This window comes from Xiphophorus hellerii, chromosome 16, assembly GCF_003331165.1.
Source record: "Xiphophorus hellerii strain 12219 chromosome 16, Xiphophorus_hellerii-4.1, whole genome shotgun sequence".
NCBI lineage: Eukaryota > Metazoa > Chordata > Actinopteri > Cyprinodontiformes > Poeciliidae > Xiphophorus > Xiphophorus hellerii.
In genome coordinates, this window is record NC_045687.1 from 17,996,768 (window position 1) to 18,024,673 (window position 27,906).

Consider the following 27,906-nt stretch of genomic DNA (forward strand, 5'->3'; position numbering starts at 1 on the left):
ATCAAACTGATGATACCTGAACATTGAGAACGAGAAAATAGACTGCTCTTTGGCTCCCTCTGCTGGCCTCAGCAGCAGCTAAGTTTGCTTATGCCTTGGGAAAGAGCTACGAATATTATCAAGTTTTGTTTCAAAAAAGATTTGTGTCATTACTTCGACGTTAATCGTTTTTGTTTCCCATAGCACGCTCGTTCAAAAATGTGGATAAACGTTTTTTTATTATTATTATTATCATTATACTATTAGTGTTAGTTTTTTTCAGGTCATAAATGCACTTTTGTGTAATATGTCCAATATGCGAGGAACATACCGGGCCCATATGAGTTAACACAGATGAGAACCTCGCCGGGGATGGGCTCGTGTTTGGATCACCATGCGGATGTGACATTTCAGAGAAGAGCGCGGCCGCCATTTTGAGATTTCCCTCAGACCCAACACATCACAAACCACGGGAGGAGCGGGTCGAGAGCCGCTGCACAGCATCGTATGACCGGGCACATTCCTCAGAAACAGTCGAGAGGTTAGTTTAAAAATGCAGCGAGGAGCCGCGTCGTGTCGTTGATCGTTTTAGGGGCGTTTTTTTGTTGTTGTTGATGGGAATAGTTTAATGTCGAGGCCCTGGTAACTCTTGTCTCCGTGAACTTCCAAATCAGCATTAGTGGAAACTGGTTTGAATGGATAGCTTCTCCCTTCCTTCTCCCCCGGTCGTTGGGCAATCGGAGGAGCAGACGGACTGGGAATACCGCTGGCAAACCTGCTAATTGTGTCCTAGCAAATGAGCCTTTGTTTTTATTGTTGCAGCTGTATTACCTTTTGGCTGCCTAGTGTCAGGTAGCTGAACGCTAGCTGCAAACGGGGTATTTGCTTCTCGTTTCCCGGGGTTGAACCGGATTGATTTAGTTCGTTTCAACGGGTCTCCGTCCCCGGAGTCCCAAATCCCCCGCCGTCAGCCAGGGACTTGTACCCAACAAAAGCGCCGAGATTGGGCGAATAGCGAGCAAATACGTCCGCGTTTCTCTACCCGCTCCCCAGCTGACCTCCCCTCCTCACTCCCCGGCGCTGACAGCGGACAAGGCCGAGGTCGCAACAGAGCAGGCCCGGCCGCCGAGGCTCGACCTGTCCACCCCACCTCCACATCCCGCGGCTACACCGCACCAGCAGCCCAGAACCCGGTTCCCCGCCGAGCCTGCCCCGGACAAGGTCGAGGGTGACGGAGATAGCAGAGAGCACCGCATCACAACAGCAGCTGCCAACATGAACCACCACCATACGCAGCAGCAGCAGCAGAAAGCCGGCGAGCAGCAGCTCAGCGAACCAGAGGACATGGAGATGGAAGGTAAGAAGGGTGAACAGACTTTTTTTTTTTGCAAAATGCTTGACATTTTTCTCCTGCTGCATGGCAAATAAGTGAAGTTTTGTTGGTGCAGTCTGAGCGCAACATTACAGTAAACAACAAGGCCCGAGGCTGGCTGGGATAGCCGGTTGGATTTCTGCTGATTGTGCGCCCGTTGCAGCAGACTCGCGCGGAGCTGACCTCATTTTGCGCTATAAGCAAACTGTGCTCAAGTTATCTTCCCATGTTTTTAACTAGAAGTTGCTTGAAAATAAAACCCAATTGGTTTGGGTGTCTTTTAAACCTGCAGATTGGCCGTATAAATCATTCATTCGGCTCGGCTACCGCATTTCTCTTGCCGTTCAGTTTTCGCCGCCGACGCTGTTGTGACAAGCGATCTGATGTGGTTTATCAATTAAACGTCGTGTAGACTGGGAACACAATCTCTAGATTTCAGGTCGTGTTGATCGTTGATAAACTAAAGAATTGTAAACAACGTTGTTTAGTTTTGCAAATCACATGAATCCATTTCACGGTAGATTAATCTTTCTTCAGTGTAGTCCCCGGGTTGAACTTGACAGATAAAAATACCTGTCTGCATAGTCCATCAACGTTTCTGTGATTAAACTGTAGTTTGCCACTCTATCGTTTGTAACTATTCGATAGGTAGCATTGCTAGCCTGAAGAGGATGAATGCTAGTAGCGTGTTGGAATTGAAGGCTGCTAATTGCACAGTGAAACGCTCCGCAATTCAATAAATTAGCATTTTATTAAAATTACATACGTAGTCAGAGAAAGTAAACTATTTCTTTTTGTAGTTATAAGGCTCTCAAACATAATGAACACAGTTTGAATGACGAGCAATTCTAAACGGGTAAATTAGCTCCCAGGCCCAGTTCGTTTTGTCATCGCTGGTTAGCATGCTAGTTAGCTTAGGCTAACGGAGGGGGGTGTGTGGCGTTCCAAAATGGTGGCCTTTTCGATTCTGCTAGAGCGTTTGGGCCTTGGTTGCTAACCCGGTGGGGATTTCTTTATGTGTTTTTCTCAATTCCTATCCTACAGTGGTGACGTTTTATTACATGTTTCACCTTGTATTGAATTTAGCATGCTAGTTAGTGTTTGTGTGTACAGCTGATGTTGCCTAATAAGGACCCCGCAGATCATTTTGTTGCTACTGGTTGCTAGGTGGCTAACGGGAACGCAGATGCGTCAGTACCAGCTTGTGTTCACCACGATACATGCACTTTTGTCGTTTTACGTTTTAATCATAACAGTTTCGAACCCCAACAACAGTTCAACCTCCCGGATAAGTCCGTTGTTTTATACGTTTAACGGTGTTTCAGAAGAGCCGTTTGCCAGAGCTGAAAAGTGACTGTTGTTAGTGGTGCGGTAAGCCAGGCCCACACAGGAGGCAGCGCGGGGATTTGCTGCTTCATTGTATGGAGGACCAAACGGCTGGGAGCTCTCGCCATTTTTAATGATCTGTGTTTTTGTTAGATCGATTTGCAGTCGGGACGAGCTATTGAAACGTGTGTGGACTATTTCCCCCACATACCAACAGCATAATTGCTACTTTTGTTTTTCTCTTATCGATGTCAACTTTAGGGTCCGTTCAGACTCTTTTAAGAGAGCCTCGCTGCGTCATTTAGCCTTAGTGATTTAATTCTTATCTAATCTGATACACATTATTGATAATCGTGTAACACACGCAATACCAGTTACTTTATTCTGTTTTACAGTGACTAAGCATGTCTGTTCATTATTTGCAGTATTAATCATTGTTTTTTTTAATAGTTGTCTCACTTGTAGCAGGTGCATTTACTAGTCAGCCCCTTTTTAGCATTATACCCTTACAAGTGTGAAAACAAATTGTCTAACTTTTTTTTCACAGTTTATTCTAACACATTGCTATTATTTGCTGTACTATGTCTTAGTTACAGTTGATTGCAGTTTTATCCCACAGTCATTTATCTACATCACCACAGGTGAACTATGATGCGTTCAAGGTTCCTGCTTAATTTTTATTTAGCTTGTGTTTACTGTTTCCCAGCTTTGAATATGTATGGAATAAGAAAAAATTATTTTATTTCCAGATTTTTTTAAGCATTGCCTAATTCCTAAATCATATCAGTCTGGAAGTGTAAAAATGAACTACCTTTACAACCAGGATTTCTTGTCCTATCAATTATAATTTGAAAAATCTTCATAGTGTCGTTTACAAAGTGCCAGTGCCTTTTATCTTAATGACCAGAATAGTTTTGTACTGACATCAGTCAAGGCCAGAATAAATATCAGATTATTTTGACAGGGCTGTTTAAGGCAACCAACACCAAATAAATAGATAACCTCTTGATTAAAAAATATAATAGTTTCATGGTTTCAATACCAATATTTGTAAGAAAATTGTGAAATATATTTTAATAATTGAATGTTTTCTTAGCCATCTCTTAGCCTGCCAACTGTAGTTTAAAAAAAAGTGTTTTAACGATTAGAATAAGTTGCAATAATTTGACTGACCTGTTTTTTGTTTTTTTTGTAAACAAGTTTTTTGTTTTCTTGTGAGAGTATAAAAATATTTTTCTCTTTGGGTTTATATTGATCACTACCTCTGTATATCAATCTTTGTACCGGTAGTTGAATTTAAGAGGGAGAAATAGTGACACACTATAACTATTCAAGAAAAGTTGTATTTGTAGATTATTTTTAATTAGTTTATTTGGTAGGGACTGACATACAGCGACATAGACAAACTGAACAAAACAGCAATCCCATGTTTACGTCATAGTGCAATAGCAACAGCTAATTCGCAGCACTTGTCCCTAGATGGGCTTTTTTTAAAAAGACATAATTTACTTACCTGGTTTTACATGTCACAACAAAATTGAGCCCATATTTATTTTTCAAATTGGCAAAATGGTGAAAAAAAAATAATAGAAGCATTGTTATTGCCTGTTTTTATTTTTTCATTTTAGTTGTTTTTTTCTGGTGTTTCGAGCATCCCCTTGTTAGGAAACCACTATCTCAGTGGGGGCGTTATATGGTCAAATATGTGTAGAACCACCTTGATCACAGTAAAAAGCATGTGCTTATAATTCATGATTACGAAGAGCAGTCGAGTGCTGATATTTGAAATCACTTAAATGTTGCTCGCCATCTTCGTCAGAACAGTTTTTCCCCTCATTACTTTTAATGCTGTGGCTTTTCCTAAAACATTTAGGAAGGTCAGAAAGCTTTTGTTTTCCTGAACCTGTGAACACGCTTCCTGAGAATGTTTTGTTTTTAAATCAAAGCTGCCCTTTAGACATTTCACTGTTCCGCTACGTGGGAATATATATCTAAGTAGTAGTAATGAGTTTATATTTTTTCCTGCTGTCGGTGAAATAATGGGAAGCTATAATTGAAATAATTGTTGCATTCTTAAGCAGAAACCTTTATGGGTTCCAGGCGAGACTCCTGCCATAAGCGGGACAAACTTGTCATGCACCTGACTGACGGGCTCCGTTAATGTGGTGTAATCCACTTGGGGGAAACCAGGTCAGCCTCTTGAAGGCACGGTTCAGTCATGTTACCAGATTGACTGGTGGCACTCAATGCTCAGAGCAGCGTCTATAGAAAAACAAACAAAACTCAGCAGGAGAAGAGATGTCACACACTCAGGGACATATTTAAGAAACCATAGCATCATTGTCATCCTCTCCAGATTTGTATTCCCACCTGGAAGCGACGCTGCTACCATCCATGTTCCTCTGAATCAGCCTCTGCCAAGTCGTCTCATTCAGATGGAATAAGTAACGTCGTCTGCGAGCGCGTCGTGTGTTTTGTTTAAAGAATGACTTGCTTCTTAATCCTGCGTCCTGTCCATAATTATCCACCCCATTCTTCCCTTCTGTCTTTTCTGTGGGGTTTTTGCGTTCATACACACATTCTTCTTGATGAGATCAAGCTGTCTACACACACACGCACGCACACACATTGGGAAACACTTGTCGTGTTGCCTCGGCATGGTTTTTCCCCAACAGGGTGTAACACCGTGGAGCATAATATGTTTTGTTCTGACCAGGAGTTGCAACTAAATCAGGAAAAAAAAAAAACTCGATTTAATGTGTTTATATTCGGAGGTTTTAGTTAAATTACTAAAGAGTGGGAGAAAAAAAACAATCTAGCACATTGTTTATGATGCACAAATGTTTTTCAGATGGTTTCTATTTCTCTCTTTATCCATGCAGTGTTGTCATCATTTTTTTCCCCCTTTTCACAGCTGGGGAGACAGATGACCCTCCAAGAATCCCGGCCAACCCGGTGATCAACGGTAACGTGGCCATGGCAGACGGGCATAACAACACAGAGGAGGATATGGAGGACGGTGAGGAGGATGAACGCTCATGCTAACAGATGATACTTGGAGAAATACTTTGAGATCTTATGATTTTTATATATTTTATTTTGACTATAACAAATTTTTTAAAGTTGAGCCAATCAGTGTTTTTATTTATTGCTGGTTTTGTTTCTCTACTTTCGCTCTTTTTTTTTTGTTTCTGTTTATGCATCCAAGCATCTGTCTTAAATTCGTACAAAAAACGTACATTAAAAATGACACGTCTTACATTTTGTGATGGCAGGACTATTTACTCTCATAAATTCTATATAGTTTCTATTTCTCGTGAGACTTTTCTGTCAGGCAAAAGTCTGAGTCGCACACAAGGCAGAAGTGACTCAAGGCAGTTGAGGCTACCGCTAACTACCTGCTAATATACCCTTGCTAGCTACCTCGCTCTTTTCCACCTATTATTAGCAAGTGTAAATTAATCGGCAGTTAGATGAACAGCGTTTGTTTTTGACACTGGCTCACTTCTGTTGCTAAGCTGTACAATGCTACATGTTTTCAGGGTAAAAAAGCTTGCCACTACCATATAATATATGCTAAATATGCTACATTTCTGTTGCGATACAGAACATAATGGTATTAAAAATTCTTAAATTTGACTTGGTGAGATCTGTAGAAACTCTGCAAACTGAACAAAAGGGGTATTATGTTGGTTATCTGCCTTGATTTAGCTACCGTAGTCTGTTTTGAAGTACAGTGTAATAAATATCCTTATTGTGCAAACAAATCGATATTTGAAGTGTGCAAGATCACAATACCAGTCTGTTTACGTTTGTACGAATTACTTTAACTTAACATTAGTCATTTAAATTTAAAGTGTGCTTTCAGCTTTTTAAATGCAACACCTCTGTTTTTCTTAGGTCTGCTTTGAGGACTGTTTGAATATATTTGAACTTTTTCTGGACTGAACCAGAGCCGTGTGTTAATACAAGCTAGTTTATAGAGTTAACGTGATAAAATGCATTTAGACTCAACTTTCTCCTCCCTCACTGTTTCAGTCTCGGGTAGAGCTGCTGCAGTTTTTATATTTTGTCCTCTCTTGCTCGCCGTCTCCTCGCAGACACCAGTTGGAGATCGGAGGCGACCTTTCGGTTCGTCGTGGAGCGCTTCAGTCGCCTTAGCGAGTCCGTTCTCAGCCCGGCCTGCTTCGTCCGGAACCTGCCCTGGAAGATAATGGTGATGCCGCGGTTCTACCCCGACCGGCCTCACCAGAAAAGCGTCGGCTTCTTCCTGCAGTGCAACGCAGAGTCAGACTCCACGTATGTGACTTTGGTTCCATCCTCTCTCTCTCTAGATTTGTTTTTGTATTATGTTTGGTTGGTGGTGATTAGGGGCTGTCGGATTTTAGTCAATTTTGTTACTTTAGGATTAAATTGATCCAATAACTAGTGTACATGATCTACATGTAGATCCTTAATTTTTTAAAAGTAGACATTAACACAAAGGTCCAATTTCGTTGTTGAACAAGATTTTTCTTTGTTTTTCACAAAATCCGTTAAGCACTTATAAGTGCAGGAACATTCTCGTCTCCTCTTTATAATCGCACTACAATAAAACAAAAAAAAAACATCTACATAGATTCTCTCTTTTAAGGTTGTGTTTCAGTGTTTGGGAAGTAATCCTGCTGTTTCCGTTCCAGGTCGTGGTCTTGCCATGCTCAGGCCATGCTAAAAATCATTAACTACAAAGACGACGAGAAGTCGTTCAGCCGCAGGATCAGTCACCTATTCTTCCACAAGGAAAACGATTGGGGCTTCTCTAACTTCATGTCTTGGAGTGTAAGTACGCAAACCCAATGAGAGCTAACAGTTCGGAAAGGTTGGCATTTCAATAAAAAAAAATTTCTTACCATTTCCTATCATTTTCCATCACAAAACGGGAGTGTAACAGACGACTCGCAGCGTCTATACAGACAGTACGCGGAAATGAAATTTTCAGCTGCTTGTTTCCCTGTTAACTGCCGGGTGATGCATGTTTGCTCAATTTTAATTTAGTTCATCGTTTGAATTTATGTCCTCTTTTTATATTGCAGGATGTAACGGATCCGGAGCGAGGCTTTATTGATGACGACAAAGTCACGTTTGAAGTCTATGTCCAGGCAGACGCTCCACACGGAGTCGCGTAAGTAGATTTATCCCTCTGCTGGGCTTTACTTGCATCTTTTTGAACTGAAACTCTGATTATAAATCTTTTATTTTTCCTTTTTTTTTGCCTGATAAAACCAGCTGGGACTCCAAGAAACACACAGGCTATGTTGGACTAAAGAACCAGGGAGCAACTTGTTACATGAATAGCCTGCTACAGACACTGTTCTTCACTAACCAGTTACGACGGGTACGGCTTTTTCCTGGAATCTCTTCATTGTTTTTACATAAACACGTCAACCAGAATCCACATTCACTGAATTAAAGTCCTGAAGCATTTCTCAGATTCGAGTCATGTTCTTTTAACCACATGAAATTTTTGTGATTTGAATGTTTCATCTCATTAAGAAACAACCTCTGTCTTAAAATATTGCTGTCTAAAACTTGTTCATTTCGTAGGCGGTGTACATGATGCCCACAGAAGGCGACGACTCATCCAAGAGCGTTCCCCTGGCGCTGCAGAGGGTTTTCTATGAACTGCAACACAGCGACAAACCAGTCGGCACCAAGAAACTCACAAAGTCTTTTGGGTAGATTTTTTTTTTTTTTTTTTTTTACATATATTGACTAAAGACAAGCATTTCATGTTTGTAGATTTGTTCTTTCTGGAGTGAAATCTAAAACATCCATTTGGATTTTATGTCTAACTAAACTTCTTTTTGTGTATTCTTAATGCGCAGATGGGAAACACTGGATAGCTTCATGCAGCACGACGTACAGGAGCTGTGCAGAGTTGTAAGTTTTCTCGTTAGTGTTAAAAGTATCCCTGGATGTTTGCTGGATATTTCCTAAAACGCATCATGTCGTATGTGTTCCAGCTGCTGGACAACGTGGAGAACAAGATGAAAGGCACTTGTGTTGAAGGAACCATCCCCAAGCTGTTCAGAGGAAAGATGGTGGTAAGTTTGTCCCAAGTTTCTCTTGTTGTCTGTTTCAGGTTTTGCTCCAAACTTGTATAGTTTTGTAAACAAACCGACATGAAGCAGACTAACGTGGTTTCAAATGGATCTTTGGACAGTATAGGTTTAAAAATAGAAGCGCGTTAAATCACGACATGATCCTGTGAGAACGATTATTTTTACTCGTCCTGCAGAACGCGTTCTGACCCGTTTGTGTTCTTTCCTCAGTCGTATATCCAGTGTAAGCATGTGGACTACCGGTCTGAGCGGATAGAGGACTACTACGACATCCAGCTTAGCATAAAAGGAAAGAAGAACAGTTGAGTAGCAAGACCATTCTTTATTTTTTTTTAATTTCTATTTGTTAGGATTTACATAAATATCTTTTTTTGTTTAATTTTTTTTTTCACTAAAATTGATAGTAAAGTGAAAAGAAACCAAAGAAATGAATTGATTTTTTTTTCCTCCTAATTTTATCTTGTTCCTAGTATTCGAGTCATTTAAAGATTATGTTGCGACTGAACAGCTAGACGGAGACAACAAGTACGACGCAGGAGAGCACGGTCTTCAAGTAAGTCTTATAGTTTTGGCTCATGGCTGCTTATTCACATCTTTTTGCAATATGCAGAAAATCATATTTTTCCCCCACACATTTTAGCTGAACAACCACAAACTTTAATGTCTTGCACTGGGATTTCCTGAAGGATGCACTTATAAAGTAGAAGTAAAATGATTTAGGAATGGATTTTAAAGAATTGCTATTTGTCTATGTAAGATTATGAGCATTCATTTCAAATCTAGCCCGACTTCCAGTTGCTTTAGGTCTGGGCTTTGACTAAGCCAATCTACCACATGAATATGCTTTTATCTAAATAATTTAATTTCATCGGGTCTGGTTGTATCTTTAAGGCGGTGAATCTCTGCTCCAGCCTTTAACACGGGTATCAGATTCCAGCTTTTAGACGTTTCATTGCTTCAACACACTGAATCAAATAAGTAGTTCATTAGCAGGGCTCTGAAGAACTTTATTGCATGCTGGCATGTTTTGGACTAGAGATGCATCTAAAAGTTTGCAGGAAACCAGGCCTCAAGGATCAGAGTTTTACACCCACTCTGATTAGTTTCCCCCCCCCTATAGTTACGTTCTATTTATTGCTGTCCATTTTCCCATCAGCTCGGACCAGGTTTCTTATTCTCTAGTGCAAAAATGTATCATCATAGCAAAATGCTGCCACCACCACCTGTTTTCGTGTTGGGGATGACATGTTCAGGTTGTTGTTTAGATTGAAAAACTTACTTTTTTGGATTATCTGGACCAGAGCTCTTCCTATCATAGGTTGGATCTGAACCATAGCCTGTTGCAATGAGCAATTAATCAACTAAACGCATGATAAATTAAAATGAGCTGGATAATTTCCATTCTGATGATTATTTTTTTGAAGGTCAATTTTGTTTACAAAGACATGGTCATTGATTTATTTATGGTCTTGGTTGCAAGTGGTTTTTAATGTTTTTTTGTTTTGTTTTTCAATTGTTTCTGGTTATCATATTTTAATTTTGATACTTAAAATATCTTCTATTTCCATGAAGTACCCTTTACAAAATGAAAGTTTAAGTTTCAAACACCATTGATCATTTTCCGCTCACTTTATAAATGTTTTCTACTTCATGTTGGCCAGTGAAGTTTTTGGCTGTCTGGTATGGAAAAATGTGAATTTTGGATTTTTCTGTATTTTAGTTTGTCTCCTGTATCACTTTGAAACCAACACCGCAACAAAATGCATCAGTAAATCTTCCACGCAAATGTCTTAACGTGTAATTTTGTTTTGCAGGAGGCAGAAAAGGGTGTGAAGTTCCTTACTTTCCCTCCAATTCTTCACCTGCAGCTGATGAGGTTCATGTATGACCCACAGACTGACCAAAATATCAAGATTAATGACAGGTAAAGCATGACTTCTTTTTTTTTGTTTCTTTCTCCGTCTCCCGTGTCTTTTCTGCTGGGTTTACTCGTGCATCGCTTCACAAAAAAAGCCCTCCTCAAAGTGGATCATTTCCAGCCTCACGGTGGCTGATGCCAGGGTATAATTTTAGAGCGTCTGCTCCATATTACCATAGGTTAAAGGGTGCCGCTCATTTCCAGAAAAGTGTGAACAGAGAGAAAAGCACAGCCTGACCCCACCTACGCCCTGCGATGGCAGGAATGGACTCCGCTCAGATTATTTCTCCGCTCAGATTATTTCTTTAGTTGAAAGATGAAAGCGAATGGAATAAAACCAAATGAGTATGCTGAAGATTGTTGTGACGTTTTCCTGCGTCATATTCCTGCATGAGCCATCACTTGCTTTCCTCCCTGAACGCTACATGTTTGTTTCTTCTTTGACATGCGTGCTGATGTTAACCTGTCGATCATTTCCTACTGTGATTCCTCCCATCGTCGCAGATTCGAGTTTCCCGACCAGTTACCTCTGGACGAATTCCTGCAGAAGCCAGACTCCAAGGACCCCGCAAACTATATTCTACACGCCGTGTTGGTGCACAGCGGGGACAACCACGGCGGTCACTACGTCGTCTATCTTAACCCCAAAGGAGACGGCAAAGTGAGTGTCAAGGAACCAATTGTGAGGACAAATTTTTTTTACGCACTTTTGCACCAAAAATTCTGTGGGTGTGGGGTTTTGTTTATGCTACATGTAATAAGGCTTTAAAGCTTTAGATCTGTTCCACATATAACGTCTATTTTGTGATGTTAAAATTAAAGCATTATGAGACAAAAAAATTGCAAACATATTCATTCTCCTTGTTGTAGCACAAACAGACCAAGACACGGTATTGCACCTGCACCGCTTCGACAGAAATTCAAGTCAGAGACTCATGGCTCTCAATTTACGGTTTTCATTATGTTTAAAGATGTGTAGTTTATTCCTCATTTACAGTTTTTATCAGTAATTTCATTTCATTATATCCCAGCTTTTCTACTGTGGCCAATATAAAATAGAATAACAATAGACTATAAAATAAGAATGTTGGTCAAATATTATTTATTAATGTAAATCATTCTGCAACCGAAGGAAAATACTCAACATGGGGATGTTTTTGGATTTTGTTTTTCCAACAAAATTGTCCCAACATTTGCTGCAAATTAAATGAGCCTAAATCATTTAAAGACGTTGTTAGTCTTTATATGTTGTACTTGAAAGATAAAAGAGCACCCTTGTTGGTTAACGACAACTTGTCAAACTGACTCCTTAACTCAATATCAGTGTTCGTGCTGCTTTAGGAGCTTTCCCTCATGGTATTTGCTTCGGGGTGTCCGCGTATCCTTTAAAAGTCTTAAATATATCCACCTAAAACTTAAAATGTCTTAAATTCATCTAAAAAAAATTTTTTTTAGATGTTAATACACAAATCACAGGTCTTAAATTTTGTCGTGGCAGGGCTGTTTAAGCTTGTATGTAGTTTTCTTTCTTGCGTGACTTTTTTTCGACAGTCAAAAGTTTCAGTCGCAGGCATCGTTGTTTCCTGTGATTCAAGCCTAACCCTAACCCTAGCTGCTAAGATACCTTCGCTTGCTGGATAGCTTTGTTGTGTCTATCATGGATAAGTGCAAATGTATCACTAGTTGGCTGGATGATGTCAATTTTTGCCACTGGCTCACTTCTGTTGCCAACTCTTATGAGTCAGCAAGACCCCCTTAATCACTTCCGATATTTTTATATATATATAAAACCATAAATTTGATCCAAACTCAATTGAAATAAGTCTCAAAGTCTTCAATTTGGCTGGCTGAAGCCAGCAGGTACCACATATTTCTACCGCTGCTGTTAGCTATTCAACTCAAAACACCACTACCAGCCATATTTCAAATGCATAAAACATCAGATTATTTAATGCCATGATAATGCTCCATTATAAGGATTTCTTTAAAATGCAGAAAGAAATTTAGATCGTTTGTTCTCAGTGTGAGAACTGTTCCATAAACTGACAGGCACATTGGAATAGGTCAGTCTTTTCTTCTTTTTTTTTTTTTAAAGATCGGCGGTTGGCCAGAAAAGTGTGCACTTCTATAATGCAGTCCCTTGTGTTGGTCTGTGACACAAAATCCCAGTAAAACCGATTTTATTTGTAAAGTGACAAAATGTGAAACAGTTGAAGGGGTATGGATACAAAAACCTGCACATAGAGGTGTGAAAAGTCACTTCCTGACCTGACCCCCGTCTCCACCTATCACTTAATTTTCCGCTGCAGTGGTGTAAGTTCGACGACGACGTAGTGTCGCGGTGCACCAAGGAGGAGGCCATAGAACACAACTATGGTGGGCACGACGACGACCTGTCGGTCCGTCACTGCACTAACGCGTACATGCTGGTCTACATCCGTGAATCCAAGCTCAGTGAGTGAAACCCTTCAATTAAGTCGAAAGCCTCAAGTGAGTTTGGTTGATGGATGTAATTTCTTCTTCTTTTTTTTTTTTTTTAACTCAGGTGAGGTTCTCCAGCCGATGACTGATGGGGACATCCCCCAGCAGCTGGTGGAGCGTCTGCAGGAGGAGAAGAGGGTGGAAGCACAGAAGAGGAAGGAACGCCAAGAGGCGCACCTCTACATGCAGGTTCAGGTAGGAAACCACCGAGGCGGTTTTATGCAATATGTAGGAACTCCCCCGTCTTTGATGGGGCTGCGCGATCAATCACAACAACTATTTCTAATTCAATCTTAGCAGCCTCTGCAGTATTAATATTTCAAACGACCATTTGGAATATTGTCCTTAGTTCACTCTGTGCATGGCAGTAATACACTCAGCCTGCTGGATGCCAAAAGTTGAGGAGGTTTAATGGTTGGAAGTGAAGAAAAAGTGGATGTCATCATGAACAAGATGTGTGGAATACAAGTTTCAGGGAAAAATAAAAGCAGCGTTTTACTTATATCTCTGTAGCTTGAAATCATTGGTCTTTCTGGGACAATCAGAAGGTTGTGGGTTCGATTCCAGCTTGGTACTTGACCTGTGCATCGGTGTATATGTGTGTTTAGATGAATGTGGCTGTAATTAAAAGTGCTTTCATGTTTGTTTACCACTCATTTAATAGAAGCAATTTGAGTGATTATTTTAGTTGGTTTTGTAGCGTTTCGGTGACAAATTTGATCTTTTCAATCTGACCTGAGGCTGAAACTTGTGAAGTTTTGTTCTTCAGGTCCATGCAGGGTTTTAGTTTAATACTTTGGGGTCCTCTCCCAGCCCAAACTAATATAGTTTGTGTTCATTTGTTGGCTTTTTTGCCTCGCATGAGTTTGTGTGGTTATTTAACCCACTTCTACTTTGATGGACCACTTGGTTTAAATATTTTACTTCCTTAGGAAAAGAGCTAAAGCTGATTTGTTTTACTGCTATTATTTTTCTGCCACGGGATGTGAAATCTGATTTTTGTTTTTGAATGAAAGTACAAATGAATAAAAAGCGGAACAAATAAAAGCAAATAATTGTTAAAAAGCATTGTTTTTAATATTTACTTGCAAATAGGCTTGTTGCAATTAATCAAACGCATGACAAATTAAAATCAGTGCAATAATTTCTACTTTGAAGGGTAACTTTGTTTAGACATCATAAACTATTTTAATTGTGGTTTCAGATGCGTGTGGTTTTTATTTTATTTGGTTTATTATTTTTGGTTGTTGTGTTTTTATTTAGAATATCACTTGGCTCCACTGTTAAGTGTTCTTTACAAAGTTAAAGTGTGTTGGTCTTTCAGAGGATTGAACTTGCATTATTGTGCCATTATCAACATTACTTGAAAGTATCCACAAAACAGCAACATTATCTTTATCAAACTAAATACTGTGACTATTTATCATCCAGCAAAATTTGTTATTGTGACAGATCTAGAATGTAAATAAATAAAACGGAGAAATCAAAACATTCTTGGAAATATAATAAAATAGCCTTTTCTCAGTTTTATGTCGATATTAGATCACATGCAGATCTAGTCAGTCCTCAGATGAGGTTATTCTTCTGGGCTTATTTATGTGTAAAATACTAAACATTCAATAAAATACTAAACATTCCATCATTCTTATTCTATATGTTTATCTATCTTCTACATCTAGATGGTGACAGAGGACCAGTTCTGTGGACATCAGGGCAATGATATGTACGATGAAGAGAAAGTAAAGTACACAGTCTTCAAAATCCTGAAAAGCTCCACCCTGCAGGAGTTTGTCCAGAACCTCTCCCAAACCATGGTGAGTCGCTCATGTTCGCTTGAGGCGCAGATTTGCACAAAACATAAAAGCTTCTTTTACCGTAATATATTCTCTAAATCAAAACCACAAAATTCACTTTGCACAAAAAAGCTGAACCTCTAAATCATGCCGGTATTTGTTGCTTTTTAACCTCAAGTCAAGGTGGAACTTACCGTATTTTTCGGACTATAAGCCACTACTTTTTCCCCACTCTGAACCATGGGGCTTGTAGCCCGGTGCAGCTTTTCTGTGGGTTTTTCTTCAACCGCCAGGGGGCTCTTTAGCAGGAAGTGAATCATTGTAAGTCAAAATTGGAAATCAAAGAAAGTGCTAATTTTCATTTAGAACAAGCACATGCTAGCAGCAGGCACGACGGAGAAATTTCTTCAAACTCATATGATGCAGCTTTTAAGTTGAAGGATATCGATCTGGCAGTACAGGAGGGAAATAGAGCCGCTGTACGTAAACTCGGCATGAACGAAACCATGGTTCAACTTAGGAGACAGAGGGCTGCGCCTTAATAAATCCAGCAGATTTATTAGGACGCTGCCCTCTGCTGCAGAAAAGCGGAGAGCGGCTTTTCTGCAGAAAGAAAAAGCTGCTTATAGACCAATGTGGCTTATATATGTACGTTTCCAGTTTTTTTTTTTTTAATCTGTAGGTGTGGCTTATAGTGTGGTGCGCTCTATAGTCCGGAAAATACAGTAATTTATCTTGCAGATTAAACTAGTTCTGTTTTTACTCGAAGCTCTGCCAAAAACAACCACTGTTTGAAGGCTTGTCGTTTTTCCTGTTTGCCTACAAAGTAGAATCTAAACTGTCAGAAGAAAAAAAAAAAAGTGCACAAACATTCACTGTAACGTTCATTCCTTCTGTCTTTGTTATTAACAACTACAACATGTCTCTGTAAAGTATTCTAAAGTCGAGCATTTTTGTGCTACAGGGTTTCCCACAGGACCAGATGAGGCTTTGGCCCATGCAGGCCCGCAGTAACGGAACCAAGCGACCCGCCATGCTTGACTACGAGGCCGATTGTAACAAATCGGTACGTGTTTGCTTTGGAAAGGTTTTTCTGGGTGTGTTTTCAGCAGAGCCACTTGAGTTGATCAGGTTTTGTTCGAGTCACATACCTCTAGTCGTTCTGATTTAGGAGGAAGTGTTTTTAAAGACGCAACTAAAAACCACAAATAAAAATCCTTGATATTGCGGCGTCAGCACTCTGATCAAACATTGATCTTCAGAAATATGCTCCCGTATTGTAGTCCGTTATTTAAAGGACAAACCAGGTAGCAGTTCTTCAAATCAGGGTTTGAAATTCAATTGGGTGTTTTCAAGGTTTGGAAAGTGCTTGATATTCAAACTGCATGGTTTGTAATAAAGTGCAATTTAACGTTTGATTAGAAGTATAAATTTGGAAAATGTTATTTTACAGTTGAAACCAGATGATTTCATACACCTAATTAAAACACAAATATTTTTTTCCTCTCATTGTCTGAAGTTAAGTCAAGCTAAACCTTTCTGGTTTTAGGTTCGGTTAGAATTACCAAAATTATTTGTAAGTACCAGAAAATTTAGGGAATAGAGACTTCTTTTTGTTAGCTAATTTTTGATATTTTTACCTCTAAAGTGTGGTGCTGGTAAAGTTTGAAAAGTGCTTGAATTTTCCTGTGGGTAAGGTGTACGAACCCTGAGAAATAAATATTTGCTGCTTCTTTATATATTTATTCTTTGGGAAATGCCTCAAACTATGACGAAAGGTCACCATTTTGGATGTTTGGTTTTGTTTATTAGATGATCGACTTGAGTGACAATGAAAACCCCTGGACAATATTTCTGGAGACTGTGGATCCAGAGTTGGCAGCCAGCGGAGCCACGTTACCCAAGTTCGACAAAGACCGTGAGTTTTACTCATGTCTGTCATCCAATCACGCATCCTTCTGTAACATTAAATATCAATATCTCAGGGTCTCTAAGCATGTTTGATCAGATTCAATAGAGAAAGTCGACATGTTCTTGTAAACCTTCCTTCTTTGTTATCAATCCATTCCATCTTTATGCTTTAAAACTTGAATGATCAAGACAGGAGATTAGAATATACATCTTTAAAGCATCTTTTGAAAATAACAACCTTTAAGCATTTATTAAACATCATTTTCATGAAGGTTGCACTTTTGTTTTTAAAAAACATTAATTTTATTGTTCTGATGTAATATTCTAATTTTAAACATTATGTTTCTATCTGTAAATGGAAAATCACTAACAAACATAAAGGCTTTCGAACGTCCATCTCTGTGTAATTAGTCTATATGTTATTCTGAAATGAAGGGGCTTTTCAATAATATTCAAATTTATTAAATTGGTCTGCAGTTGAACTTAATTAACTTGGTTGGTTAATATGTATTTTTAAAAATTAATATGCTTTTTTTCCCCTTTTTTTTGTAGATGATGTCATGTTGTTCTTGAAGATGTACGACCCCAAAACCAGAAGCTTAAATTATTGTGGACATATCTACACACCTATATCCTGCAAAATTAGTAAGAATATCTCTGGAAGTTTATCTCTAATATCTTTTATTTTGTACTAAAACAATTTATTCTGCTCTGCCCAGGAGACTTGCTGCCAGTCATGTGTGAGAGAGCAGGGTTTCAGCAGGAAACTAGCCTTATCCTCTATGAGGTGAGCTCTGTTTGTGGCGGTCGGTTTGGATTTTCACCAGGTTTCCACCGGTTTGACTTCATCCTGCTTTGATGATGATTTCGTTGCTGCAGGAAGTAAAGCCCAACCTAACAGAGCGGATTCAGGACTACGACGTCTCTCTGGACAAGGCCCTGGACGAGCTCATGGACGGGGACATAATTGTCTTCCAGAAGTGAGTTTTGCCCTTTATTTCAATCAGTGGCGTTTTCCAGCTGTACACTCGGGTCAGAATGTTGTTTCTATGCAGCCTGGAAGAGAGGGGGGGGGGGGGGGGGGGGGGGGGTTTGGTTTTAGACGTGTCAGATCTGGATGTGTGTGGGAATGGAAAGGAGAAAAATATTCCCAGAATTTAACAGGAAAATTCTGGAGTTGTCTACAAGGTCTCTCCAACCGTTCGTCCATCTGTCCTTCCTACACTGGTCCATCTGTCTGTCCATCTTTTTATCTGCTAAGTCATAATTTGTCTTTAGCTTCTTTTCTTACTATTTTGCCTTCCTTCCTGTTTTCTTTTTCTTTTTGTCCTTTTAGTTTTCCTGTATCCTTTTTTGTCTTGCGTTCTTTTATCTTTCCTTCATCAATGCTTTTTTTATTCCATCCTTTTCTTTCATCCTTTGTGTCCTTCCTTTCTTTTGCTTCCCCTTCTTCCTTCTGTCCTATTTTACTTTCATTTTTTATCATTTCTTTTGTGCTTTTTCCTTCCTATCCTTTCTCCCTCCATTTTTTCCATCCTATATTCCTCCTTTCCGTCCTTCCCTCCTTTTTTACATGTTATAGTTTTTACATATTTCATGTTTTAAACTGTAGAAATATTCACAGTAAATTCAATTTGATATTTCAGACCTTTTTACTTTTACTGCAGCACGTTGAGACTGGAACAGAACAAGAAATCTGAAAATTTTAGCCTGGAAAAGTGGGGAGTTTTGACATGAAGCAGGTTTAGGAACCGTGTTTGGATACTTGCTCCCTACTCCAGTTTTTTTAAAGCTGAAAAACTGTGGTCATCTGTAACTTTGTTCATCTTTTAATCTGAAGTTGTTGTGATTTTAGATGTGTGTGTGTGCCTTTTTGGCTTTATGACTGATTCTGTCCACATAAAACAGAAACAGAAACACCTACAAGCCATTTTCTGCAAAAAGGGGATTGGGGGTATTCAGGGAAGCATAATTCAAAAAATGCATTATCATAAATGTGACAGAAAAAAAATTAGCAGCTCTGTTAAAAAAGAAAAACACAACTCCCCTGTCTTGCCATCCCACATCCTCTATGTGGTAACACTGATGGATCGTTGTGTCTCTAATCGATCTGTACGGTTTGTTGCTCTGTGAGCGGCGCTTTAATCTCGTTCTCTTGCCGCTCCCACACAGGGACGACCCAGAGAACGACAGCAGTGAGCTGCCCACAGCAAAGGACTATTTCCGGGATCTGTACCACCGAGTTGATGTCATTTTCTGTGACAAGACCATCCACAACGACCCTGGCTTCGTGGTCACGCTCTCGAACCGCATGAACTATTTTCAGGTGCGGTTGCTCAGCTTGATTAATGCTGCCTGAATTGAGAGGTGACCTCTTTTCATCCCTTCATACAGCTAAATTGAGCAAAAATCTTGTTTTTTCTCATGCTGAAAGGACGTTTAACAATATTAAAGTTAAATTTACTTATTTAATCGAAGTTGAACTCTTCTCGGGTGTTAACCCGCTAGCACTTTGAAAATCTTCTTATTGATGCAAGGATATGTGAAGCTTTCTGGTTGACGTATAAATCTGATCTTTATTTCCTTTCTTTATTCATCTTATTTGCTCGAGGCATAGACGCTGCCTGACAGGTGCTAACCTTCTTGTAATGTGTGTGTTTTTGTCAGGTGGCCAAGACAGTCGCACAGAGGTTGAACACAGATCCAATGCTGCTGCAGTTCTTCAAGTCCCAGGGGTAGGAGGCTTGTCCCATCCACACACTGACACACAATAATTCGTCATAATAGTTTTTTATTTTAAAATAAAGTATAGAATATGTGTATACTGTAAATGAATTAATAAAACATAAACAAGGCGTAATAGTCATCTAAATCTAAAGTCATAAAATGTCTTCAATTATATTTAGGTAGGGGTTAAATTTGTTTGTTGGTCCATTTATTGCTTTTTTTTAATATATATACATTTCATTCAGTCGTTTGACGTGTTGCAGTTTTCGCTGCAGTAAAAGTAAAAATATTTAAATCAGGTTGGGCCAACTTATTGCCCCTGAAGTGATTTTATTCGGCCTCCAACAACAAGTCAACAATGGTTAAAAAATAAATTAAAAAAATACTAAAATGGAAAAAAAGTTAAGACCCCAAATTTTTGAAAATTATCCTTTTTTTATTCAGCAATTCAGGCAACAGTTAAAGTTAAATTTTTAAAAAAGGGGACAATTCCTATGAATGAATATTCACATGTAAATACATGAGATATTAGCCAGGTGACTGATCTCCGTATCTAGTCCCATTGGCAGGTTGATGTTGAGCACAATAATAAATACCGAGATTAAAAACACAAACACTGCAAAATAAGAAATACAGGAAAAAACCTTAAAAGCTGTACGTCTTTCCATATGCTCAGCTTTGACATTTTTACTTTCCAAGAGCCGATTTTTAAGATGCTTTTTAAAGTCCAACGCCCTTTTTTATGTTCTGGCTCTTTTGTGATGTACAGATTTAATAACAAATAAGCTTTATTGTAGAGCAAGTAAAATAAAACACCAAAAAACCACAATAAACAAATGTTTGCCTTTTTAATTTAACAAATTTTGTCGCCTACAAGTACCGTATTTTCCGCACTATAAGGCGCACCTAAAAACCTTCAATTTTCTCAAAAGCCGAGAGTGCGCCTTATAATCCGGGGCGCCTTATATATGGACCAATATTGAGCCACAACAGGTCTCGGAAATAAGGTAAGCAGCCGCCGACTTCATTTTCCCCCATAGAAGAAGAAGCGTGCGGTGCACGCTGGGTTTTGTGTAAAGACCCTAAAATGGCTCCTATTAAGAGGCACGCTTACAACGCAGAGTTTAAGCTCAAGGCGATCAGTCACACAGTAGAACACGGGAATAGAGCAGCAGCAGAGAGAATTTAACATGAACGAATCAATGGTGCGGAAGTGGATATATATTGTGATTGCACTAACGTTTGATTTACCGTAACATTATCAGACTGTTTTTTTTTTTTACCCCTCCAGGGGGTCTTTTGTGGGCTCTAGTGTCCCTTATATGACAGTGGGCTGACAGTAAACGGGGAAAGAGAGGGGGGAAGACATGCGGCAAATATCGTCGGGTCCGGGAGCCGAACCTGCGACGGCCGCGTCGAGGACTCAAGGCCTCCAAATATGGGTCGTGCTAACCGCTACGCCACCACGGCGCGCCCATCAGACTGTTTTTTACGTGTTTATTGAATCGAGGAAAAGTTCCCCTCCACTATATGTTATATCTTGCTGTTGTTGAAAGATAAACTGTGTCACGAAAATACCACGTCACTTACTTTACCTCGGGGAAAATAATAAAACAGCTGTTTGTTCATTTTGGGAATGAACGGAGTTTTCAGAACGCTGGTTTGTAATCTATTAATAAAGTTTGACTGACCTATCTGACTATTTTGTTGACATTCCCTTTAACACAGTTCCATCTAATGGATGCATAACGTAACCCCAGCCTCTGCTGTAGTGTCTATTCTACGCGCCTTATACAGCGGTGCGCCTTATATATGAAAAAAGTTTTAAAATAGGCCATTCATTAAAGGTGCGCCTTATAATGTGGTGCGCCTTATAGTGCGGAAAATACAGTAGGTTAAATTTCCCAATTTTTGTCCCCCGGGGCAAAAAGCTTGATTTAGATGATCTACAATATCCAGTCTTTTAAACATTTTCCAAATGTCTTAATTGAGTTGCATCTTGGACTTGCTTGCTTTCTGTTTGGTCATTTCCAGCTGTGAGAAATGTTGTGTAACCTGTCCCCCCTCCACCTCTCTCTTTGTTTTCCTCTGTAACTCCTCCCTCTCACCTCTCACTCTTCTGTGCATCTTGCTCTCCATGCCAACTTACACATCTTCTCTCCTCCATGACTCCCCCGCGCCCTCTCCCATCTTTCTCCATCCGTTCTTCCTTCCCTTCACCGCCCTGCCCCCCCTGCCTGGTGGTGTGGTGGCCAGGTACAGGGACGGTCCAGGGAATCCTCTCAGACACAACTATGATGGGACACTGCGAGACCTGCTGCAATTCTTCAAACCTCGGCAGCCCAAGAAGCTTTACTACCAGCAGGTGGGAATGCTTGGATGTTTGATTTCTTTCTTTTTAATTGTTATATACCGATTAGCCACATTTGTGCCATCAGTTTATTCCCCCCCCCATCGAATTTGGATTTTGAAAGACATTTTTCTGAATTACATCGGCTAGAAAGACGTGTTAAAACTCTGTTTTCCCGTTTATCGTGAAGGTGTCGTCACCCGCTGTTCTGCTTTCGCACTCGGATGCAGTTCAGTGGGTTGTCGGTAGATTGTCCAGGCTGAGCTAACGAGATTTCGGGCTTACCTCAGAAGGCTTACACCAACCAGCTAAAGTTAGAAAATACGAGAGCCCGGTGTGTTTTTAAGTACATAATCAGTTTAATCCTATTGTAGTTATACATTCAATTGCTCTGTTTTAAAGTCTGTAGCTTTTCGTTTGGTACAATGTGAACCACCTGTAGCCTAACAGCTGGGAAAGAGAGAAAATAAAAACGTTCTGGGGAATTACCCCCAGTTTTTTTTTTTTGCTCCCAGGTTTATCCATGAGTCATTACTGCGTTTTTTTTTTTTAATTCTGATGATCACATTTGGGTCAAATCCTTTTTAGATGAGTACAAACGTAAGTGATGGAAAGAGGTGAATCACAGGCAGCCTGTGCGATCGAATAAAAACGCGTTTTCCTCTTCCTGTGCTCACAGTTGAAGATGAAGATAACAGACTTTGAGAACAGGAGGAGTTTTAAATGCATATGGCTCAACAGCCAGTTCAGAGAGGAGGTAAGCCACATGCTTTGATTGTTTTGTTCAACTAAAAATGTAATATTTCTGTGTTACTTATACAATTGGTCAAATGTTTGTTTGACTTTTTCTCACACACTTTTGTTGCAGGAGATCACCCTGTACCCTGACAAACATGGCTGTGTACGGGACCTTTTGGAAGAATGTAAAAAGGCAGTGGAGCTGTCTGAAAACGGCTCTGAGAAGCTCAGGTATTTATCCCCGAATATGCGAGACACCGATTTTCTAAAACTAGAAAAAATACGAACTTGATCAGGATTCATTGTGAACAGCAGAATTGCTGGATTATTTTTTCTGTAGTGTTGTTTATTTTGCCAGGATTAATAATTGAGAAACATTCTACATTCAGTTAGGTGCACTGATTTGCTCTTTGTCAACTTCACTCACATTGTATTTTTTTTTAGGTTTACAGCCAATTGAGGGTTAAATTGATCTTTTTTTTTAAGAAGTAAGACTGGTCTCTCTCACACACAGCGGTCTAAAAGAAACATAACTTCACCTGAGTGGCTCATATCTCACACACAGAGGTGCAGCTGCTATTATAGTCTTTTATTTCCAAATAGTTTCAAAACTCTTCATTTTTTAATTTATTTTCTAAAATAAAAATCAAAGTGGAAGTTGGTCCTAATTTGGTGTGACTTTTGAGGTTGTTACAGCCTCATCAAATATTAAATCTTCTCTCCTCTGACATTTACTAGAATAGACATTTCCTACAGATGCCTTAAATGTTTGATTTTTATTTTCCACTTCTGGATAAGTATGGAAAAATGTAAATTGGCTATCTTGACGTCTTTATGTCTTCTGTTACTGAGCCGTTTCTTGCTGGGGTAAGGACATTTATTCTTAACATCACAACCTGGGTTTCTGTCAGTCTCTTTAGATCATTTTGCGATTTGAGTTACTAACTGCAAAATATGCATTAATTGGAAAAAATAAATAAAAACTGATCTCTACAAATTTTTTTTGCTTTATTTCTAGACTTGGTTTGATTTAAACACCAATCAACATGTTGATACTTTCACTAACCGTGACCATAAGGATAAATATTTAATGTTAAATGTATTATTTAATGTGTTCAGCTGATGTAAGTTTATCTAGTTGGAAAATGGAAACGTTTTCCTGAAAAACCTTGAAATAAAAACAAAAGAACCACAAGAATATTTTTCACCTTTTTAATGACTATGCTGTCATTTTTAATTCCTCATAATTTCTTGTATTTCACAGTTTGAAAGCGTTCGAACATCTGCGGCTTCACATCAATCTCTCTTCTGTCTCCCCTCCCTGCAGGCTGTTAGAGATAGTAAGCTATAAAATCATCGGGGTTCACCAGGAGGACGAGCTGCTAGAATGTTTATCTCCTGCTGCCAGTCGCACCTTTAGAATAGAGGTAAGTGTGTTTGGAGGTGTGTGTATTTTTAGCCGCTTCGCCTCCTTGAGCTGCATCTCCGCTGCAGAGCTGCCAGCCCTGACGCGCCCGGTTCAGTTTGCTTCTTTAGAATCAGATTAGTGCTGCTTTGGTTTTTGTAATATTCCAGCTGCAGAATAAATACAACCCAGAATTTTTTCACACACACACACACACACACAAAAAAAATAAAATAAAAAAAATCCCATTTTCTACATTTAGGAGATTCCTTTGGACCAGGTGGACTTGGACAAGGACACTGAGATGTTGATCCCAGTCGCTCACTTCCACAAGGAAGTCTTTGGCACCTTTGGGATTCCCTTCTTGCTCAAGATCAGACAGGCATGTGGCGCCGCTTCGTGTCGAATGTTTGTCAGATTGTTTTCCTTCATCAAGTGACTTAAATTTCTGCATCCTCCCTGCAGGGGGAGCCGTTTAGGGAGGTGATGAGGAGGATCCAGACCATGCTGGACATCCAGGAGAAAGAATTTGAGAAGGTGTGGTGTCATATTGTTTTAAAGAAATAAAAGTAAAAACAATATGCATCATTGTTGTTATTTATTTTTGCGTGTTTTTTTTTCTTTTTCTTTTTGTCTGTTTTTTCCAAGTTTAAGTTTGCGATTGTGATGATGGGCCGGCATCAGTACCTCACCGAAGACGAGTACGAGGTCAACCTGAAGGACTTTGAGCCACAGCCAGGTATTTCCTGTCGCTGAGATTATTCCAGTGCCGACAGCTGTGCAGGAATATCCACAGTCCAGGATGTTAAGCATCACAATAATATACAAATGTCTCCATGTATACGAGTTTCAGTTTTGGGTTTGAGGTCACTATCGTTCAAAAGGGATTTCCTCTCCACAAAGAACTCTCAGTAACATTTGAGCAACCGAAAGCTGCCCTGCGTTATCAGTTCAACCACGTTCTGTCACAAATAGGTTTAAAGGATCTTAGGTGACCTCTAAATAAGCTTTCTTTTTTCTTTTTTTTTTTTGCCTAATATAATGAAAGGGAGAGCAAACTTTAAAGCGGTATTTCGGGATTTCAAACAGTTAGTTACATGTGGTAAATAATTATTGGTGTGGTCATTTATTAAACTTGGGAGATTATTTACAGTGACGCTCTGCCAATAAACGTCCTATTTTAAGCATTAACAGAACTTGTGAAGAAGCCTCTGGCTGATGGAAAACGGGGAAAGGGGAGGCCAAGGTTGCTACTAACTCTTTGGAAAAGTCTTGAATTTGCTTTTATGATTTTCCAACCGTAGATAAGTACGAGAAAAAAGAAAGTACTGCAGAGAAATGTTTGTCTTTTTGTTGTGGCAGAACTATTTACTCTTATCTAGTTTATTTTTCTTGTCAGACTTTTCTGTGAGGCAGAACTTTGAGTCGCACGTAATGGTCTATGTGACTCAAGCAGTTGATGCTACCGCTAACTAGCTGCTAATATACCCTTGCTAGCTAGTTGTCTTGTTTGCGTCTATCATTGATAAGTGTAAACTATTGCCAGTTGTCCGGGCGACGTTCGTCTTTGGCACCGGCTCACTTCTGTCGCCAACACGTGCGATGCGATATACATTCTAGAAAAAAAGACCTGGCAAAATATAATTTGCTGTTGTGATACAGGTCTTAAATTTAATTCATAGTGGTCTTAAAAGGTCTTTAATTTGAGTTGGTGCAGAGATGCTGGTGATGGGGCCTTGTTTTGGCCTGAAACACATTTTCTTAATTTTGTATTTCCAGGAGACGTTTCTGTATCTTTTTTTCTTTTTTTAATCGGGCAGCAGCCGAGTTGCCTCACACCCTCTGTGGCATCTTGTCCTCCACAGGTAACATGTCCCACCCGCGGCCCTGGCTAGGGTTGGATCATTTCAACAAAGCTCCAAAGAGAGGTCGCTACACATACCTGGAGAAAGCAATCAAGATCCACAACTAAAGCAGCCTAGCCCCCCTCCTGACCCCTCGTGCTCCTGCTCCTCCTCCTCCTCTTCTTTGTTCTCCTCATCTTCCTCAAATCCTTCCTCCCTCCCTCTTTCCCACTTTAACAAACCATAACCACAGACTGTAACCAACCGTGTGTGTGAGTGTGTGTGCGTGTTTGTGTGCGAGGCTGTGTGGGTGTGCGTGCTTGCTTGTATGCCTGTGTGTGTTCATCACTCTTTAACACCCGCCTGGACACCTCTACAGCTCCGCACCGGCACTACGTCTTCAGCGACACAGGATCTCGCTGCAGCTGACAGATTATTCTTCAAAGGAAAAATAAACTGCACCAACCACCTCCTGACTGTTTATTTTTGTTGTACATTTTAGGGTTGTTTTTTTTTTTTTTTAAACTGTCTCCCTTTACGTTTGAAGCTGTTCGGCTTTTCTACCTGTTCACTGCCTGCTTTTTGTTGCCTGTCTTGAAGTGGGACATGTAAAACTGGGCTTTAAGATGAATTTGAAAAGCGGAAACTGCGTCTTTTCTCCCCACTTGTTTTTTTTGTTTTTTTTTTCCGTCTGGGCTAAGGAGGATTGTTTTAAATGAAGTTGCTTGGAGAGGAACTGCACCGCTATGTATTGAATTTGATGAAAAGATGTTTGCTCAGAGCTTCGTGGTAGTTCCTTCTCCCATCCCATAGTGCAACAAAAATAAAAAGCAGTATTTCCAAGTTTACACAATTCTTTCTCACTTAGTTTGGTTGGAGGACAGTAAATCTGTTATTTTTTTTTTGCAGATCTTGTATGATAAAACTTTAAAAAAAAAATCTGCAAATCGGCATCTGTTGGAAATAAATGGAGAAAACCCAGAATTGTCTCTTTAATCTTGAGAGTTGGCACTTACTGTCGCAGCTTTCTCAGGACCGTCTGTTTTTCGTAACAATAATTCCTCTCGAATCACACGTGCACAAACACTTTTGCCCTCCACGCCCATCCTCTTTTAATAGTTCTTCAGTCATTCCTCGAAACACAAACACGCACACACCTCCTTCCTCTCTCCCTCCCTCCCCACTCTCCCTCATCTCTCTCGACTCTGTCGCCCTCTGGTGGTTAAAAGCAGGAACTGCATCGTGCTTGGTCGAGCTGCAGTCCCTCCAAGTTTGAGGATTGTGTAGAGCCAAAACCAGCATTGTAAGAAACACTTTAAGCCCTCTGAATCCCCACCCCTCCTGTCTCTTTTTATTATTTTTAAGCACAGATGGAATGCACCCCTTAAAAACGCATAGCTGGCTCTGTAAAGACGACATTTAAGAATTGTATATTTAAAAATATGAACGTGTAAAATTTAAGAGAAACGCCTTTTCTTGTTGGGTACAGAAGGAGCCAGGTGTTCATATTTCTTGTGTGTAGATTTTTTTTTTTTATTATTTTCTTTTTGTTCCTGATGTACCATTGACAACTATCTTTTCTTTTTCTGTTACCTACAGATTTTTTTTTCTTGAAAAAACCTAACTGCAGTGGTTTGTCTTGTTTAAAAACCTTGCGTACAAAGATGACCTGCAGAATCACCTTGATTTGATCTTTTCCGGTTGAAAATCATCAGTGTAGCAGCAGTGTACGACAACTATTCCTGTATATTGCCTTTTTGCTGGAAAATATATGTTGAATAAAAATTTTCTATAAAAATGAGAAAAAAAAAAACAACAAACTCGACTGCTACTGGTCCATATGGGGCAACGCGCTGGTGAAGCAGTAGCTGGTGGTTATCATCCATCAGGATGTTGCTGTGCTTTTCATTACAAGATCATTTGATTAGTACACACAAAGCCACATGTGCAGGACCCAAATA

The 27,906-nt window shown here is 39.6% G+C and overlaps 1 protein-coding gene across 5 annotated transcripts; it reads left to right on the forward strand.

Moving 5' to 3' along the window:
• Nucleotides 1–407: 407 nt before the first annotated feature.
• usp7 (ubiquitin specific peptidase 7 (herpes virus-associated)) lies at nt 408–27,758 on the forward strand. Of its 5 annotated transcripts, none has more exons than XM_032587146.1 (32): nt 408–520; nt 1,067–1,336; nt 5,592–5,696; nt 6,778–6,976; nt 7,357–7,495; nt 7,750–7,838; nt 7,943–8,051; nt 8,261–8,391; nt 8,542–8,596; nt 8,680–8,760; nt 8,989–9,079; nt 9,249–9,331; nt 10,593–10,702; nt 11,201–11,378; nt 13,006–13,150; nt 13,242–13,372; nt 14,857–14,991; nt 15,935–16,036; nt 16,783–16,888; nt 17,434–17,526; nt 17,601–17,668; nt 17,761–17,861; nt 19,054–19,207; nt 19,549–19,616; nt 21,871–21,973; nt 22,638–22,715; nt 22,827–22,927; nt 24,024–24,123; nt 24,364–24,483; nt 24,567–24,638; nt 24,750–24,840; nt 25,967–26,138. In XM_032587146.1, exons 1-32 carry the CDS (start codon nt 487–489, stop codon nt 26,071–26,073), a joined length of 3,549 nt encoding a protein of 1,182 aa, XP_032443037.1. In that variant the 5' UTR covers nt 408–486; the 3' UTR covers nt 26,074–26,138. The 5 variants fall into 5 exon arrangements, with proteins under 5 accessions (XP_032443037.1, XP_032443038.1, XP_032443035.1 ...); XM_032587147.1 differs by having other exon boundaries at nt 11,201–11,357; nt 21,865–21,973; XM_032587144.1 differs by having other exon boundaries at nt 409–520; nt 21,865–21,973.
• The last annotated feature ends 148 nt before the right edge of the window (nt 27,759–27,906 follow it).